Consider the following 18,491-nt stretch of genomic DNA (forward strand, 5'->3'; position numbering starts at 1 on the left):
TGTCCTAGAAACTAATCACGGGAGTGTGATTAGGTAGCCGTATTGTACACATTGCACAGGACTTTGTAGTGCTTCAAAAGCAGATTCTATAGCATCTTGTGGCTCTTGCCTCCCTCTCTGCACTCTGATTCCTTTAATGACTCAGTTAACATGAGTGGCTCCCAGTCAGGAATGAAACAAAACAAGGCATTAAAAAATAAATTTTAAAAAACCTGTTCTGCGACCTGTGCTCCGACAGTTGTGCCGCTAGTGTTCATCCTGATAGGCTCAAGGCATTCAAAGTCCGGAATTGAACCCTGGACCTCTGTATTGTGAGGCGGACATGCTAACCAGTCGTCCACCGTCCATCTGGTTTTCATTAATAGAGTTGAACACAATAAATGAACAGAAACAATTTTAAATGGTTTGCTTAAATAATTTCTGATGTAAATTTGTGGTTGAAGCAGTTTTCCCAGTTATTTTTTGTTATTCCCCTCCCCCAGGAAAAGAAAATATTTTGTCCCCCACCCGACCTAAATCTCCGCCGTGACTTTAAAAAGTATCACTTGTCTATAAAATTGTTGTAAGTAAGCTAATATTCCTTGCACACTCTCTGGCAATGAGCGCGCCACTGCCACCTACTGTAGTGGATGTGCAGTTATTGTACACTTTATTCTAGTACAGCAAAATAAAACACACACACACACACACACACTATTTCTGGTGCAGCAAAAACTGAAGTCATTTGAAAAACTAGATTTTGAGTAGACACACATTGCATTTTATAAAATGTCATTATTAATTAAACATCTTAACATCCTGTGTTATAGTCTGTGTGCTTAAGGCCACAGACCCGCATATTGGCATCCAAATTTTGAAAAGGGTCACAACACATGCCTGGCATTTACAGTCCCAATTTCTCATGTGGGTGGCAGCTCATTTTCTGGGGCCCCTGTTTTAGCAGTGAAAGAGCACTCAGAGTCCCGTAATGATCAGTTGAGCTGAGCGAGGGCATTGTGCACTTGAATAAGCCATCAGCCGTCTTTTGCCTCCACTGGGAAAAACAAGCTCTCCATTCCCATCGCCAAAGGCAAACAAGAACAGAACTGTCAAAAGAGACATACATCATCTACACTTCAGCCTGGTGAAGAGAATGTGGAGAGCTTTCAATCCAAGATACTCTTGATGATAAGACCGTGAAACAGTAGCTTCTTAATGGAGGTAGAGGGTGATCATCAGCCAAAAGTCACCAATAACTGCTCCACTGTGATACAAAAATACAGAGCCTTGACTTGAACCAGTAATGGCCCTTCTTCAAAGTAACAAAAATTATGTCTTGCTATTTATGTCGTGCACTCCGCAATGACTCAGCGCTGTGCACACAAGCCATCCGAAATGTTGCAAATTAACTTAAGAGAGCCTGGCTGACAGAGAGGGACAATTCCTGTGGTCTAATTAGCACGCACGTATTTCATCTGACCGTTCCCGATCATTTGGAGCATTTCCGGAGCTGTGCAAGTTCACTCTAAACCAGGGGTGTCAAACTCATTTCACATTGTGGGCCACATACGGCCTCGGTAGATGTCAAGCGGGCCGGACCATTACAATTTTCCATACTCTGCTATTAATAACCAAAGTAACATGTCTTTCCTTTGTTTTGGTCTAAAGAAGCACAAGAATATTTGGAAAATGTTGAAATTTAATGAACATATTTTTTACAAAACATTTCATGTAGCACCTTAGATTTCCCAAGACAAATGTGCAATTTACTTTTATCATTTACATATATGGATTGCACCTGATCCCACTGATTGTACTAAGGCACAAAACTTTAACAAGTAATATGGCATTGGAAAATATAGCAATGCATTTTAAGATTAAACAAGATTTATAAAGAAAGGAATTTTTAAACCATTTTCACATGTGCATATAAAATCTAAATTTAATCCCTGCCTACACCTTAGAAACTAAGGAGATTGCTGTTAAATGTGTAAAGAATAAAGTATTCACATGTCCTTGATAGCGTCTTCTGTGTTGGGTCTGTCTCAGTGACAGACAGACTGCTGTTGTCTTCTTCTCTGATCAAAACAATGTTGTCTTCTACTCTGATCAAAACAGTGTGTCCCCTAGCGGATATTCCATGAATTGCACCTTATTAAAAATATTCATTGCGTCTCTATGCATTTTTTCACTTTTAAATGACCCTGTGGGCCTGATTGAACCTCCGGGGGGCCGGTTCCGGCCCGCGGGCCGTATGTTTGACATCGGTGCTCTAAACAAAACAATTTACACTCCAAAACAATGTCTCGATATTTTGCCTTACAATGTCAATATTTGGAGAAATAAAACTTTCTCCAGTCATTGTTTTGAAGATATTTTTCATTCTTCGTTAGGATCTGTAATGACACTTTTCAAGCTGGCCATTCCTTTCTGCCTCCTTCAGATCAAAAGGAAGGCAAACAAAATGCTTGGCTTGCAGGCATCTGCTTTGATGTTGCTCCTGTGCATGCTCATTTGCGCTCCGTAAAAGGAGGTCTGGAGTGACCAGCAGCTCAAATTGTGTCGCGTTTAGAATCAAATTCAGGTTGGTCTTCCGCAGCTTGGGCATTTTGAATGTCATTATGATCATTTTTATGACTTCCCGTTTTGTTCACATTGCATGGCCAGGCATATAGAGGGGTGAGTAGTGATCAATGTGCACAATGTGGTGTTGATATGCATTGATGCGGGTCTGTTTGCCAAGGATTTTCTAAATGTCTGGGTCCAAGGAGCCCCAAAATGACGTGTGTGTGTGTGTATCTATCTATATATAGATACAGACATACATACATACACACACACACACATTTTCTTTTCAATATAATGATAAAAAAAAAATGAGCTGGAAGGGTTAGTGGGCAAAGCCAGCCTCCCTGGCATCCATCCATTCATCCATCCATTTGCTGATCCACTTATCTTCACAAGGGTCGCGGGCATTCTATAGCCTATCCCAGCCATCTCCGGGCAATAGGCAGGGGACACCCTGAACTGGTTTCCCGATAATTGCAGGGTACACACAGACGAACAACTATCCGCGCTCGCACTCACACCTAGGGACAATTTAGAGTGTTCAATTAGTGTGCCATGCATATTTTTGGAATGTGGGAGGAAACCGGAGTACCCAGAGAAAACCCATGCAGGCACAGGGAGAACATGCAAACTCTACACAGGAAGGCCGGAACTGGAATCGAACCCTGCACCTCTGCACTGTGAGGCCGACATGCTAATCAGTTGACCACAGTGCCACCCTACATCTATAGCTATCTATCTATCTGTCGATCTCTCGCTCTCTCTTCACACACACATATATATATATATATATATATATATATATATATATCAAACTGACACATCCACCTCCTTGAATACAAATTCCATTTCCAAAGGAATCTCTACTTATTGCAACGTTATTGCCGCTTTGATTCAGTCCCATCGACACCCACATGTTCGCTATCCATTCATTTTGATACGATGTGATGCATGCCACGATGAAAGAATAATCATCCCGCAGATGCCTTGATCCACGCAACATCCAAAGGATGTAATTATATGGCTTTGAGCACTTACTCACCATCTTGCGACTGTCTCTTCAGAGTTTGCAAGATGGGTCATTAAAGCTTTTCTTGCAAGCCCACACGACAAGTAACAGAAGAATTAGATCATTGCAACCTTTAACGTTCCAGTCATGAATCAGTCAGTGCTGTGAACAATGTTAACTCAACCTTTGCACCTGTGAAACGAACACATTTCTGAGTCATTATCTCTTATTCATCCTGTTCCTGGCAGTGAGAAAGTGATCCAGTAGTGCAGTCAAAATACACTGCACTTCCCTCTCCTGCTTGGTCGCAAAAAAATAAAAAAATCTAGTGAGGACAATTGCAGGGTAGAGTGCATTTAGTGTTTCTGCCTAACCGTCAAGAGATTCTGCGTTCAAATCTTGGCTCAGACAGCGCAGTGGAGTTGCCATTCCAGTTTCCTCGCACATTCCCAAAATATTCAGTTTGGGTTATTGTTTGTTTGTTTATTGAACATAAAACATATATACAGTAATAATTTGACAGAAAATAAGGTAGATAAAAAAAGAAAGAAATCAATCTTCATACAACACCGTTATTATGTTCAAGGGAGTAGGAAGAAGTAAAGACACGAAAGAAGCGTGGACGTGATTGTGATTCATTATTTGTGTCGAGGTAGGATGTGATTGACTGGCAACTAGTCCAGAGTGGAGGAACCCTTGAGAGTAAGCTCAACCACCAATCTGAACACCAGTGGATCATTCTTGAGACAGAATAACAATTTTACCCAAAAAATAAAAGGATACTGGCGGTCCAGTGGTTAGCGCAGAGGTAGCGGGTTCAATTCCAGCTCCGGCCTCCCTGTGTGGAGTTTGCATGTTTTCCCCGGGCCTGCGTGGGTTTTCTCCGGGTACTCCGGTTTCCTCCCACATTCTAAAAACATGCATGGCAGGCTGCTTGAACACTCCAAATTGTCCCTAGGTATGAGTGTGAGCGTGAATGGTTGTTTGTCTCTGTGTGCGCTGCGATGGGCTGGCAACCGGTTCAGGGTGTCCCCCGCCTACTGCCCGAAGACGGCTGGGATAGACTCCAGCATCCCCCGCGACCCTCGTCTTTATTACCGATTTGTCTTACTGTTTATTGTGCATGTTAAATTGCTCCATGTACAGCACTTTGTATGCAGTGATGGCTGTTTGAAAGTGCTATATAAATACAGTTGACTTGACTTGTGAGGATAAAGCGGATCAGAAAATGGATGGATGGCATTCCAGATGTTTTTTTATTCTGCAGAATGATTCGACTGAAAGTGCTTGCATGTTTATTCAAAGTGAGCACGAGTAACAGGATTGGCCATTAACACAGGTAAGACTTTCAGTAACAAATCAACATCAAGATGTTTTGCCTCCAAATCCTGGACATTCACATGACATGAGAAAGGAACTCAGGAGGGAGTTTGTTTGATGGGGAAACTAACGGCATAGTGATGGGGCAGCAACTTTCCTCTTCTGATCTTTTTTGACAGTCGAATTACAAACGTGACGACATTCCATAAAAAAGAAAATGAGTTCTTTTCCCTCGGGCTTCACGGCCTGCAATAAGAAGTCACGAATAACGAAGGACCTGTGCCACGATTGGACAGTAGCATCGATGATCTAATGAAAATAGACTTCAAGATTCATTGACGAGTCCTAAAACATTATTATATTTAAAATCTATGATCTGAACACGTTGTTCTTAAATGACATTCATATTTGATAATGCACTTTATATATCACATTCGTAATGGCACAGCCTCACTGCCTTTTGCTTCAGTATTAAAATGCATCCCTGGAGAAAAAAAAATTATCTGTGAGAAAAATTAAGAGCCAATTGGCTTTTGTGTGTGGGTTGGCTCTATTTTGACCATTTTTCATTTTCTGCAAATAAATGCTCGAAATGATAAGATGCGAGTTTGGAATTTGGGAGTGTTAACAGTGAAACAAAAAAACAAATTCTTTTTACTGAAACATGTAAACTATAAATAGCTCATGATTGACAGAGCTGTATATGTTTTCTTGGATAGTACTAAATGCCATTAAGAACTACCACTTGTTTTTACGATAGCATCTTTGTTAGCCTAAAACATATCAACTGTAATTAAGTTGTGATGCATTTTGCCATCCGACGCTATTTTCAACACTTCTATTTTCTCAGCAGGTGGAAAAAAAAAAAACGACATTTATTTTACCGTCCAACTGGAAAGTGGTCAATGGAGTGCACTTATATCGCATCTACACCAAAGGAGATTTATTCTTTACCCTGAAAAGAAAGCTGTCATATCCATAAATACATCCAAAATACGGACAAATAAATAGGTACGTAAAGAAAGTACATGTGTTGATAAAGTGACACAGCGTGTCCTGCAAAGTCCATCAATGCTGCCTGGCTGACAGGTGGAGGTGACGTGCACATCTGGGGTCCACTACAGTTTATGAGGGGCCCCGGCGGCGGGGTTGGGCCGTTTCTTTTTTTTCTGTTAGCAGGAGGTGAAGGTTTTCCAGAAGAAGTTTTTACAAGGTGCCTTGCGGTCACGCTGAGGCAGCGATAGCCTGTTGTAGACGGCCCTTTCCTCCAGGCGCGACTGCAGCGGCTCCTCCGCCTCATCGGGTGACATCTCTGGAAGCAGGTTGGTGTCCGACGGCTCCTCTAGCAAGCTGGAGACCAGCTTCAGGATTAGCTCTTTGCGCAGTTTACTCAAGTCCTGTCCCTGAAGGAAAAGAGGAGCGCACTGCACATTGAGTACCTTTTTGTGCTCTTTGCATGGGACAATATATTGACTTCGGAACATTTCACGGAGGAATTAGAACAAGGAACTGTTATTCTCCATTTGTCGATCAATTGTTCTGTCACTACATTAGGTCCACCTGCTCGAAATAATACGCTTCCATTCATCATATGAGTCCAGGATTTTGTTTTGACAAAGATTTTTACTCTCTTTGGGTTGACAATTTCAGAAGTAGTTCGATATGAAAATGTATTTTCATAATTCCAGAGTACACGGTTATGGAACAATATATTCATTATTCTGGTTGAAAACGGCTTCTAAATATTAGGAGCAGCTCTCAGTATAATGCAGTGTAGTTGTATATTTGTTACACACAAATTTGCTGTATGCGTTTGAGTATGTTTATATACAAGTACATTTACTATATACACATATGCTACACATATGTAAAACACCTGTAAGGCTTAATTGTTTTGGTTTTTCATTTCTTTTTCAACGACTTTGACTTGTGTTTTCCTTGTATTAAATATAAAAAGGTGTATTTATGACTCTTTTTCCACCGCTCTGTAATGCACTTTGTGAGTCGTCTGCTACAAATGACAAAACAAAATCAACCTCTGCAAACCGCAATAAAAAACATCTTGTAAAATAAACATCTCTCTGACAGCGTCAATCAAAAACAGAACTTTTTTTTTGAAATCTCCATAAAGGCAGAATGTTGCAAGTGTTCCTCTTATGTGGTCTGCAGACCTGTTAACGCATCAAAAATGCCGAATAAAACTAAAGAAGTGCTTCATCCTCACCCTGTTCAGCCCCTGCACGAGGCTCCTGTCCTCCACAGGAAGCACGGCGGCTGCTCTGACACTGAGCAGAACCCCCATGAAAGCTGCTAACACCACCAGGATCTGCATGCTGTGACTTTGGAGAGAGCCGCTGGGACCAGCCAGAGATCCTGAGCAGGAGATGGAGCAGCGGGAGTGGAAGGAGTATCGGTAAGTAGCGTGGCTGGTGGTCACCAAGATTTGGAAGTCGGAGAGGTACTGCTTCGCCTCCGTGCCCCTCACTCTTTTTATACGGCTGTCTGACGCGGAAGGTGGTGGGAGTATGACGGAGTGGGTATGTGTGCATGAGTTTGGGGGTGGGGGGTGGTGCATGGAAGGGTCAAAGCAGAACAAATGGAAGGAGTGAACAGTTAACCTTCATGATCAGGTGGACGCATTCATGTGGTCCATCTGCAGCAGCGGATACGTCACCAAACCTCCCCACCTCCGCCCCACCGACCCCCAAAAAAGAAAAAAAATCTTAAAAGACTGCTTTACACAGCCAACCAAAGGTAAAAAAAAAAGAAAGCACCTTTCAAACATATAAATAACCAAGTGACCACAAGCTGACTTGTTGTCAATGCTATGGCGCCCGTGTCGAACAGCATCTGATGAGCTCGGTGACACCTTCAAATGACAATCGAGTGGTCTGACACGTGACCCAAAAGGACGAGAAAATCTGGCCCGAGGAAACGTTTCAAAAGAACGACGGAGACAATTTTCTTCAGTAAGGAGACGGGGCTGACGTTTAACCTAACGCATCAATCTAATGATCCAATTTTCATGGACTGCCATGAACAATGGCGCTCTGACGGGTGCTGACTGTGCTTTGGAAAGAACTTAAGATGTCATAGTCGGCCCGTCATATTGCAACTTTTGGTGAAATCAGTTGCAGTCGAACACAATTTAGTGTATTTTCATTGCAGTGTATCAGAAATCAGAAAAAGTTTCCTTTTTTTTTATTTTTACAACCAGGCTATCTTTGTGAGGCAGCCGTCCATCCGCCTTGCCTAGTTTAAGCTGTGAGAAACGGAATAGTGTACCGTGACCCTAGCCTGGCCACGAATGGAGAAAAAAAATGGATACCGTCATTGGAATTGCCAAAAGATGCCAGTAGACGGCGGCCAATGACTACTTTTGCCTAAATGAAAATCCTTCACAGCATAATTCCATGGCACCAAGATACCACTAGAGGGAGCACCAAAACAGCACATACTTGAGTTTTTTCAAGGGAAAAAAAAAAGACACAAATATGCCTGGGCTCCAAAACGTCAACAGTAACATTACATCTTCGGCTGGTGATTCTTAACTCCTATGCCGCAGCTGGTACAAATTGTCAATTTTGCCACAGATTTGCCATACATTGACACAAATTGTACATTGTACATCTACCCATGCCAGTGATGTATAGTGAAAGGCAGAACAATGAAATGCTCTTCCACGAGATAGCAGAAAGGAACATCATGAACCTGCAACCTGCTTGGTTGCCATGGCGAGCGTAGACAGGCTTAATTATAAGTGGGATCCCATCCAAATAACAGCTAAGTCACTGCATCGTTTTTTTTACAAAGCCGAACATAAACTCATAAACGCAACATTAGTATGATGTACTGATTATGATTCATAACTCTCCAGTAGGACGTATTAATGTTTTCTTTCCAAATGTTTGACGCAAAACCCTCACATCCTTAAATGCTGGCACATGAATTATCCGCCACATATTAACGACTAATTGCTGTCTATATTAGAATGAAATGCTTGTTTGTGGAAATAAAATATACTGCGGTATGTGGCGCTTGCACAACGTAAATGGCATCCCCCTCCCCACTCCCTTGCGGAGACAGATTGAGCGGCTTGAAATTATTTTTCAGCTCCTACCAAAGGTTCATGATGATGGTGAAAAGTGATTTACAATTGCTAATATTCACAGGAGCTAATGTGTGATACAGCACATTTCAGATGTGCTGTTGTGACGTGTGCAGACGAGGCCACTGGCAGGGATCAGAGCTTCCTTCCATTCCAGTCAGTACCTTGTGGTTGGTGTGTAGAAATTGATTGGCCGTGCTCTCAGATGTGCTTTTGAAATATTTGGCTCATTCGCCACTTGATCTCTCGATAGCCTCGAGCCAATCGGGAGATTAAACCAGAGTTGAAAAAGCTACAAATGATAGTTGGATATTTTGGAGAAAAAGGTCATGTGTTAAGGTGACTGGTTTGCACGTCCGCCTCACAGTGCAGAAGTTATAGGTTCAAATCTGGCCCCGGTCTTCCTGTGTGGAGTTTGCATGTTCTCCCCGTGCCTGTGTGGGTTTTCTTCGGGTGCTCCGGTTTCCTCCCAGATTGAGAAAAATGTTGCATATTTGAGGAATTTAAAAAAAAAAAATCTGATGGCAAATGTACAGTATATATTCAAGAAAAAATTTTTTTTGGGAGGGAAAGTTGTATATTTAGGGGGGAAAAATCATGAGTAATAAACTTTAATGTTGCTTCTTAATTGCAAAGCACATTCATGAGAATCAGCAGCTCAGAATATGGATAGACGTTCATCTGCTTTTATTTATTTTATTTTACTTATCATCATCTTTACTCATGCTCTTTTCTGAAGTTCTGTGCTATCCTCGACTTGTGTTACTTGTCTTGGTAATTTTGTCACAATTACGGAAGCGTAATGCTGCCACACCAGGAAAAAAAAAAGAAAAAAACCCCCGAAATTTATCACGTAAAACTGATGTGGAAACGTGAAAATTGTCACGTAAAAACGTGAAAATGATCATGTAAAAACGTAAACATGATCATATAAAAAGGTGAAAATCATCATGTGAAAAAACCTGAAACGTATCTGCAAAAACGTGAATACTGTAGTACAAAATATGACCAAGTTGGCCTCGCGGAGGTCAACTTCTGTTGCTACTTGCATGAAATGGAACGTCCGCAAATCATTTCAATGAGCCACGTTATCCATTCTGTTTCAACGTGACACGTTTTAACGTGATTAGTAGGCTGTCACATTGTTTACATGATAATTATCACGTTTTGCATGATGAGGTTTTTTTTCCTAGTGTTGCAGCAAATACGCTTCCGTACTAAAGTTTCGTGTGTGTTTTTTTCCCCAAATGTGGCAGCAATACGCTTTCGTACTACACAATAGCTTTTTCTGTTAATTTTATTTGGTTTAAAAACATATTTTTCCTCACAATCTCAAAGGACCTCTTCCGAGCTTTGTTTTCGTAACCCTGTACACCTCAGATGACTGCTGGCATAGATAGAAATACTGTACAATGCAAACATGCAACTACGTCTTGAAAAACAACAAAAGAAAGCAACAACTTACAGCACCGTCATTATCAAATGCATTTAGTCAGAAATTCATATTTGTCATGAATGTTAAATAGAGGAATCCTATCCAACATGCCAAAACATGTTGAAACATTATTTGGAACAACATCAAATTAAAGGCTGCCATCTAATGTCCAGAACGTGAAAGTACAACCGAGAGCAGCAATCGCACCATGGAAATTTTAAGTTTGCATTTTCTCCTTGTGTTAACTTCAGACTTCATGTCCCCTTCTATTCCAAGTATTAAAAAAATAGTGTTTATGAGTATTTATCCTGTCCAAATACATCCGAGCTCTCAAAGATGGCTGTACGTCCTATGTGGTCGATTTTTGTGACACCTCTTCACTTGAAGCTGAACGCAGCAAGTTGGTGGTTTTATTCCATAGCCACTGTGATGGTTCACGAAGGCAAAATTCATTCAAACTTCCATTATTAGAACACTTCGTGGACCCGAAATATGTACAAGGTTGGCTCAAGACGAATTCTGAGGTGTCTGTGTCTTTGTCAGTTCTGTGATTGACAGGTGATTCGTGAGAGGGAATGAACAAATGACGTTTAACATTAACCAAGCCACGAGTAGCTAAATATCCGGACTTCTTGATCGACACCTTGTCGGATATGCTGTGCCCTTTGAGTGTTTCCCCACTTTACTGAGCCAAGGCACCAGTGGCGGGCCGTGCATTTCAACCTTAGGCCTTCAGTGACGTCACATACATGAACACAATATAGGCTCGTCAGGCAGCACTTAATTTCAGGAGCATTTAAAACCATCAAGTATGCATTCACAATTAAGAGCAGGAAACTAAATTTACAGATATTGTCAAAAATAAAAATATTTAAAACATACTAAATAAAATACCACCCAAATTACGCTGTGTGATCATTAAACAACCTGTCCAATAAATTGCGCAATGTCGCAGTTTCATATAAGACACCAACCACACAATAATAAAACAAACTATTCTTTGAAAATAAAATTAACAGATCATTTGCATTTTGAGAATAGGCTATGCAACGGCAAATAACTGAAAATGTTGAGGAGCTGAGATTGAACGAATTTTACTGCACGAAGCTGACTACAATGCGCCATTATAAATTGCAGGTGAGCTGATTTATTTGATACATTTTTGTATCTTTGTCATTTTATTTCGTGACCATTAATACTAACGAAATAAAATAACAAGAAGAAATGTAAAATAAAATTCATTTACTCACCAATGTAGTGCCTGTTCACTGAGCTGCAGACCTACGCGAGTGTCCCCAAACGTTTTTAAACGCACCGTAGCTTGTAAGTGCCCAGCCGTGCGCTGATGTTTCCTTGCTGCCTTGGTAAAACAACTTTAATTGGTAAATCCAGTGCAAGGTCCGTCTTGAAAATTGTGTGGAAAGTAGTCCTGCAACCAGATCAACGTCTTCTCCTTCGGCCATTTTGGGTCAAAATGCAGCAACAGCTCCCTCTAGCAGGCGCTAATCCAATCACCGAACGCGCACGTCCAGTGTCGACGTAAACCCTTCCAGCTGGCCCTGGTACGCAGACTCGTGATCTGATTGGCTATTGCAAATTGACTGTGCCCGTTCACTTACAGCGCACAGGGGCCTGCTCTGTTTAATCTGAAGGCCACGAGCAAGTTTAATTTACCTGGCAACACAAGCTATCTGAAATATGATTGGTTAAAAACTCTACCATAAGTTATTTATCGAGTGGCTTTCAATGTTATTTAAAATAAGCCACTCGACTAAGTGGAAATAATATGACGTAAAGAATACAGAGAATAATTTTGTTGACATATTTATGAAAATAAAATAAATTAAATTTATGTTATTCTCAGAAAAGTAAATTTACTTTTCTGAGAATGTTTAGGCCAGCAGAGAAGGCCTTGCTGGCCCTGACGGAACGCCACTGCAAGGCACACATTTTATATCACAAAATCCTATGGAGAATGGATGCCAGAAAATATACTGTATATCCACACATGTGGTCTTGTTTGAATGAGCACAAAGATATTATTTTGTTAAAGAAACGGCAGAGTGGATTTAGGCCTACAACTCAATTCTACTGTCTGCCAATCGAGAGATGGCTGAACAAAGATGATCATTAACAATTTCATGCACCCAAGCGGATGGCTCATCGGCCGGGAATCGCTGATGGCTGTGAGACGCCCCGTTTCACAGACCAGTAAAAATAGAATGAGCGTATGTATCCAGAACTATTCACGTGTTGTACATTTCAGTCACAACAGATGTTTTTTTTGACAGATTTATTACAACGAATGAGTTTTCCTTTTTTTAAAATGTGTTTTTTCCTTAAAGATTCACAGCAACTGGTTTCTGATGTTAGCTAACAACCACACTGTTATATCGGCATCCCACAGTAAGGCTAAACACAGTACTGCACAAGCTTCCTACCTTTCGCCAAACCCCCAGTAATTGCATAATCACTTTTCATCAAATGTTGCAGCTTCCGTTCTAAATATGAAACGTATCATTCATACCAAAGCAGAGCATCAAGCAGTTGTTGGCTTTTTAAAGGGAGCGTTTTCGACCTGATCGTGAAAACGACACAGAACCAGATTCAACAAAGTACCCGCTAAAGGAGCGCTCATTTCCGAATTCACGAGAAAGTGTTTGTGTTCTCAACGTATGCAGACGGCACGCGGCGTTGCCGCGAGGAGCAAAGCACGTTTCCGCTGAAAAGTGCGACGATACATTGCAGTTACATGCAATCATACGATGCCATTTGAACAGTACGGTCCTTGAGCGTGAGGTCAGGGTTGGATGGCGTCATCATCGGTTGCTCATGAGACAAGCTCGGAATGAACGTGAATAACGAAACGCATGAGGAAATAAACACTGGTGTTGCTGAGGACTTGGAAGGTTGGAAAGAAACGTGAGGCAACGGCCCCCTCGCCCCACACACATCTTGAAATCTCGAGGAGGCTACACTTTAGAGGGGGGGCTGAACGGTGCTGAGGGGGAGGAGGAGGAGCTGTATTTGTCCATCTGTGGACCGAGGAGCAGGTGGAGGACACACACGCTGCTCTCCTGTGGCCAATCAAGCTTCTTTGAGGACCTGCCGGCCACCATGGAAAGAAAAATGGGGGTTAGACCAGTGTTCGATACCCATTAGGCAGCCGAGACATATTTGACTTGAAAGACCCCGAAAAGTAATGTCACTGATTTGTTTCTAGATGCTTTCCAAGATAATCAATTAAACAAGATGTTTAAATGTTTATTTATATTTTCGTATTACCGCCCATTCGTGAAGCACACTGACCTTTCGTGCAAACTCAGGAAGGACAAATGCCGCTTTGTGAATCTCCGTGTTATAATATTTCAGGTTCATGCTTTCCAGTTCTCCGTTTGACAATTCTTTCACCGGCTTTTGGAAATGTGTTTCCTGAAATAATGACTCCAATCAGTCACAAGGAAACAGCAAGCATGCGTGTATCTTTATCCCTTTTATTTGGTGGGGACCGCTTACAGGGTTCTTACTGCAGAGCATGAATCCAATTTGGCCACTGGGATAAGTTGGGATGGTGCCGTAGGCGTAGTCCACCACTGGGAATAAGGTTTTGCAGAAGGTTTGCATTTCCTTGATCAGGTCCAAATGCAGCCATTGACACTCTCCTGCGCACACGACAAGAACAGTCTGAAAAAATAAGAACCAGTGCTTGTGGCGTAGTTGAGTCAAATGTCACACGAAAGGCTGAAACACAGAAAGGTCAACTTTGACTTCTAATTGGCTTGGCAGTTAGTGAAACACGACGGGAGTTGGGGCCCAATGACTGTATTTGGAGGAGTTAGGGGGGAAAAAAGATACCTAAAAATATTTAGAACTGTACTTTATATTATTAGTAGTGTACTGTATACTTAAAAAAATAAATAAAAACAAAAAAAACACCACCAAACTATGATCCAAAACAATGATATCATTTAAAATCCAGCATACATTACATATAAAAAAAATGAAAAGAAGTTGACAGATCATTTCATTTAGAAAAATGCGCAAATGAAAAATGATGCTTGATTGGCACGAGCAGCATCATGCCCACCCTCTGGCTTCAGGCCCCCACCCCAAACCAGGGAATTCTTGAAACCAACCTGAACCAGTTTCACGTTCATGCTTTTATTGAAATTTGGTTAGGCATGACCATCATGACCACCCAAAAAGTCAAAAAAAAAATTAAAAAAGCAAATAACCAAGCACACAAAGACAGACAGTCAGCCATTCTAGCTTTCAGGATCATTTTGGCCATTTTTCACAACAAACTTAAAATGAAACTTGAACCAAGTACATCGCAGACCTGTGTGGCACAAAATTGCATGTTCTCCTCGTAGTGTGTGGGCGGAGCCTGGCAGCAAGGGTCGGTGACCCATCATTAAAAACAAATCTCAAATAACTCAACTGCATTTTGTAACGTGGCATGACGACTCCAGCCTTGAGGGTTTCCTACGCCCCCCCCCCCCCCCCCCCGCTGGCACAAACGTGCTGCGGCAGTTACGCGTCGGCCCCTCGCTGCTCTCACATGTCCACGTGGCAACATGATCTGTTTGAGCATGTGAGCGTGTGCAATGTACAGTATGTAGCATCGCAGGAGCAGTTCGCGCACACTTCTGAGAGGATTCAGGCTAGATTATTTCGATCCCTCAAAATTCGGACAATTTTTGGCATCAATCAGTGGGAGGAAAACTTAAAGGGAATATCTGTGCGAGAAGAAAAATAAATCTGTCATTTCATTAACAAACACAGAAATTAATCCCGGTAACGTAAAATAAATTGTAGTCAGGAAAGTGGCATTTAAATAAACAACCCTGAAAAGTTTGGCAACAGTGACAAGAAAAGCATATACCATTGGGTGTAAATGATGGCAGGTTGTTTATTTTATCGGTGGGATTTTCCACTATTCACAAAACGTGTTTTTGTGGTTGAATCATGCATCGGGTCACGAAAGGACACATGCCCACAATGTGGTGTACCACAGAAACATGAAAAAGAGGAAAATTAAGCAAGATGATTATGCACAATGATGCCTGCGCAATCGCGGTTCTTTGGCACCCGCAGACTATTTGAGTTTCTTATCGTCATGTGACAATATAAATGAAGTTGACACTGCTGTAAACGTAGCCTTCAAAGATACATCTCGCCAATAAAAAACAGTTCAATACGTATCTCAAAATATTTTTAAGTGGAATAATTCGATTTGATGCATTTACTTTTTTTTTTTAATTCAAAACTGATTTTCCGATTACACATCAGTTGGTTTTACGCCCCAAGAAAGAAAGCAATAAAAAGTACCCTGGGAGCAGAGAATTCCGCCTTTTGTCAATGCCGTCTTCATCAGCTGATAGTAACTCTCCTTGAATAAACTCTCAGCAGGGCCTGGAACATGAGCACATTAAAAATCAGGCAAGTCAAGTCTTGTTTATGTGTATAACGCTGAATGACTAAAGAGTCTAAAAGGGGCACGTAGTTGACAAACATTAGCGACATCCCGCTGATCTCAACCCCCCCAACTGGGCAATGATGAAGGGGCCGCATATGGGGGAATCCCGCTTATAGGATTACCAGGCTGCAATTAATGCAGGGTGTGGGGTGTATACTGTGGTGCCTCTACTTACGAAATTACTGCTTCCGGAAGAAATTTCATAACGAGAAAATGTTGTAAGTAGAGACGCATTTCCCATGTAAATGCCCTAATCCGTTCCAAGCCCCCCCAAAATTCAGACAGAATTGTTTTCTAAAGCATAAAAATGCTGCAAATGTTACAAATTCGATTATTGGACAATAAATGAGAGTAACGAGAGTGTATAATGTAAAAAACAAAGAATCGAGTAACGACTCAAAATGATGGTCATTTAACTTTTAACTGCCTCCTCATCGTTTTTTGCCCTCTTAAGTCCATCTTCTCTCTCAGAAGTGGTTTTTGCCTGGCGTTTTGTAAAGAACGTCTGCTTTTGTCCGCTTTTAACAATCCTTCGAAAATGTCCAAGGCAAACCTCTGCAGAGTGAGCCCCGCCCCCCTCCACCCCCCACCCCCCACCCCCTGACTCGTGAACACTTTTTCTGGGGATTCACATTTACGTAAAACCATCGGAACACCTCCTGGGCGAATGACGACGACGTTGCATCGACACCTATCTATCTATCTACACACATAGACACATACGGCAGAGGTCCTTCTTAGCCAATGAGATGCCAGGAAGATGCTCGGTAACAGCCAATGGCAGAACAGCTGTAAGTATGTTGCGTTCAGTAAACTCGGAGCTGCGAGCTGCAACCCGTACTGTATTTTTACCTTTTGTATGTTGAAATTTCTTTCATAGCTCGAGGCAATATTTTCCTGATGAGGTGTTTTGTTAACCTGAAAATTTCGTATGAAGAGACGTTCATAAGTAGAGGTACCACTGTACAATTTATACTCGGACAATGCGAGAGTACATATAGTCAGATGAGGCACTGCAGTAAGCGGATCCTGCCCCACAAACACATTATGAAGGGAGACGTTGATGCACTTACCGACAGGGTCCGATGAGTCGGTAATGATGACGTCAAAGGCATTTTGGTTTTGCTTCATAAACTCGAAGCCATCTCCAACGTGGAGGGTGAGCTTTGGACTGAAGAAACCTTTGGCCATGCCTGGGAGGAACTTCTTTGAGACATCAATGACGTCCTACGCACGCGACACAAACGTGGCAGTTGCAGTGAGCGTACACGACTCACAAAAAGTGGAGGATATTTGACTTTCGGGTGAAGTTTCAATGAGCATTTCCTTGTTAGATCATCCTGTTCAAAGCTTTGCAAATGTGAGGGTGATGTTGAGCAAATATTTGGTGTTGACATTGTCTCATCATGTGAGCACCAGGATGGAGAGGAGTTTTTAAATAACCGCTTGGAATTGAACGAGGAAACATATTGATTTATTCCACGGTAAAAACGTTTGTGCAATTTGCTGCTCAGCTTCCTATTGGAGAACAGCAACGTGTGCAAAAAGTACAAGTGACATACAGTCACAAGTTGAAAACATTTCCAAATAAGTTCACCTGTCAAGGTTACTTTGTATTTTAAGTTCAACCATAAATGTCACCTGAAAACCGGATATTCCTCTTTTTTTTTGTGAATCGCGTGTGTATGTGGTGAATGGATTTGAGCAAATATTTGCTGAATGTTATTTGCCCTCACCTCATCAATCTCACAGAGAACCACCGACTCTACCTGCGGATTCTTCACCACTTCCCTCAGCACGCCACCATCACCACCGCCAATAATGAGAACCTTTAAACACGTGACCACAGACTTTCTCTTAGTACTCAGTACAATGCTCAAGTATTGTCAAAGAACAAATAGATGCAATTACTGTTCACATGCATGTGCTACCTTCTTGGGGCAGGGGTGGCTGTACAGGGGAAGGTTGGCAATCATTTCCTGATATGCAAACTCATCCCTCTCCGTGCACTGGATCACTCCATCCAATACCAAGACGTTGCCGTACGTTTTACTGAAACGAGTATGTTACACAGCTAACGGGGTTGCTGGGGGGAAAGTGCCTTAGACCTTCAAAAACGTGGTTAACTACACATAGTTATTTGTACCTTAAACTGTTACAACATATATTTTGGAACGTACACACCCTGAAGTTGAATCTATCACAAAGTTTTTAACACGTATAAGAATACCGATCGTTGTTATTTTAAGAAAGTGCTGGTTTGTTGTTTTAGAATAGACAACCCATTGGCAGTGCAGCACACCAGGAGCTAGCAGCAGAGTTAGCAAAGTGCGGGAGCGGTAAAGAACGCACCTCTTGAACACCAACACGTCTTGAAATTTGGACTTCTTGTGATAGAGGACCTCGTCTACTTGGAGACTAGTGGCTTGACCGGGCCATAAGGTGCACGTCTCCTTAAACCAGCCGTCCGTGATATTGTCCATGCCGGTGCCCTCCGCGCTCAGGTAAACGTGTTTATGAACGAGCCAACGTGACACGCGACTACGTTTTGACACTTTTGATATGACTGACAGCCATACTTGCTGCTTCGCCT

General features: G+C 41.8%; 2 protein-coding genes across 2 annotated transcripts; both read right to left on the reverse strand.

Moving 5' to 3' along the window:
• Positions 1 to 4,791: 4,791 nt before the first annotated feature.
• sst6.1 (somatostatin family member 6.1) lies at positions 4,792 to 7,344 on the reverse strand. The gene is made up of 2 exons (XM_086130215.1): positions 7,101 to 7,344; positions 4,792 to 6,279 (listed from the first exon to the last, which is right to left on the reverse strand). The coding sequence occupies exons 1-2, from the start codon at positions 7,206 to 7,208 to the stop codon at positions 6,049 to 6,051; spliced, it is 339 nt and encodes a 112-aa protein (XP_085986341.1). The 5' UTR covers positions 7,209 to 7,344; the 3' UTR covers positions 4,792 to 6,048.
• A 5,353-nt stretch (positions 7,345 to 12,697) lies between these two features.
• Positions 12,698 to 18,489, reverse strand: srm (spermidine synthase). Its single transcript, XM_086109448.1, has 8 exons — positions 18,251 to 18,489; positions 17,830 to 17,950; positions 17,635 to 17,727; positions 16,972 to 17,125; positions 15,751 to 15,834; positions 13,936 to 14,081; positions 13,729 to 13,851; positions 12,698 to 13,524 (listed from the first exon to the last, which is right to left on the reverse strand). Exons 1-8 carry the CDS (start codon positions 18,379 to 18,381, stop codon positions 13,507 to 13,509), a joined length of 870 nt encoding a protein of 289 aa, XP_085965574.1. The 5' UTR covers positions 18,382 to 18,489; the 3' UTR covers positions 12,698 to 13,506.
• Positions 18,490 to 18,491: the final 2 nt, after the last annotated feature.

The sequence above is a fragment of the Hippocampus guttulatus genome, chromosome 1, assembly GCF_054856545.1.
Source record: "Hippocampus guttulatus isolate MCC_2025c chromosome 1, RoL_Hgut_1.0, whole genome shotgun sequence".
NCBI lineage: Eukaryota > Metazoa > Chordata > Actinopteri > Syngnathiformes > Syngnathidae > Hippocampus > Hippocampus guttulatus.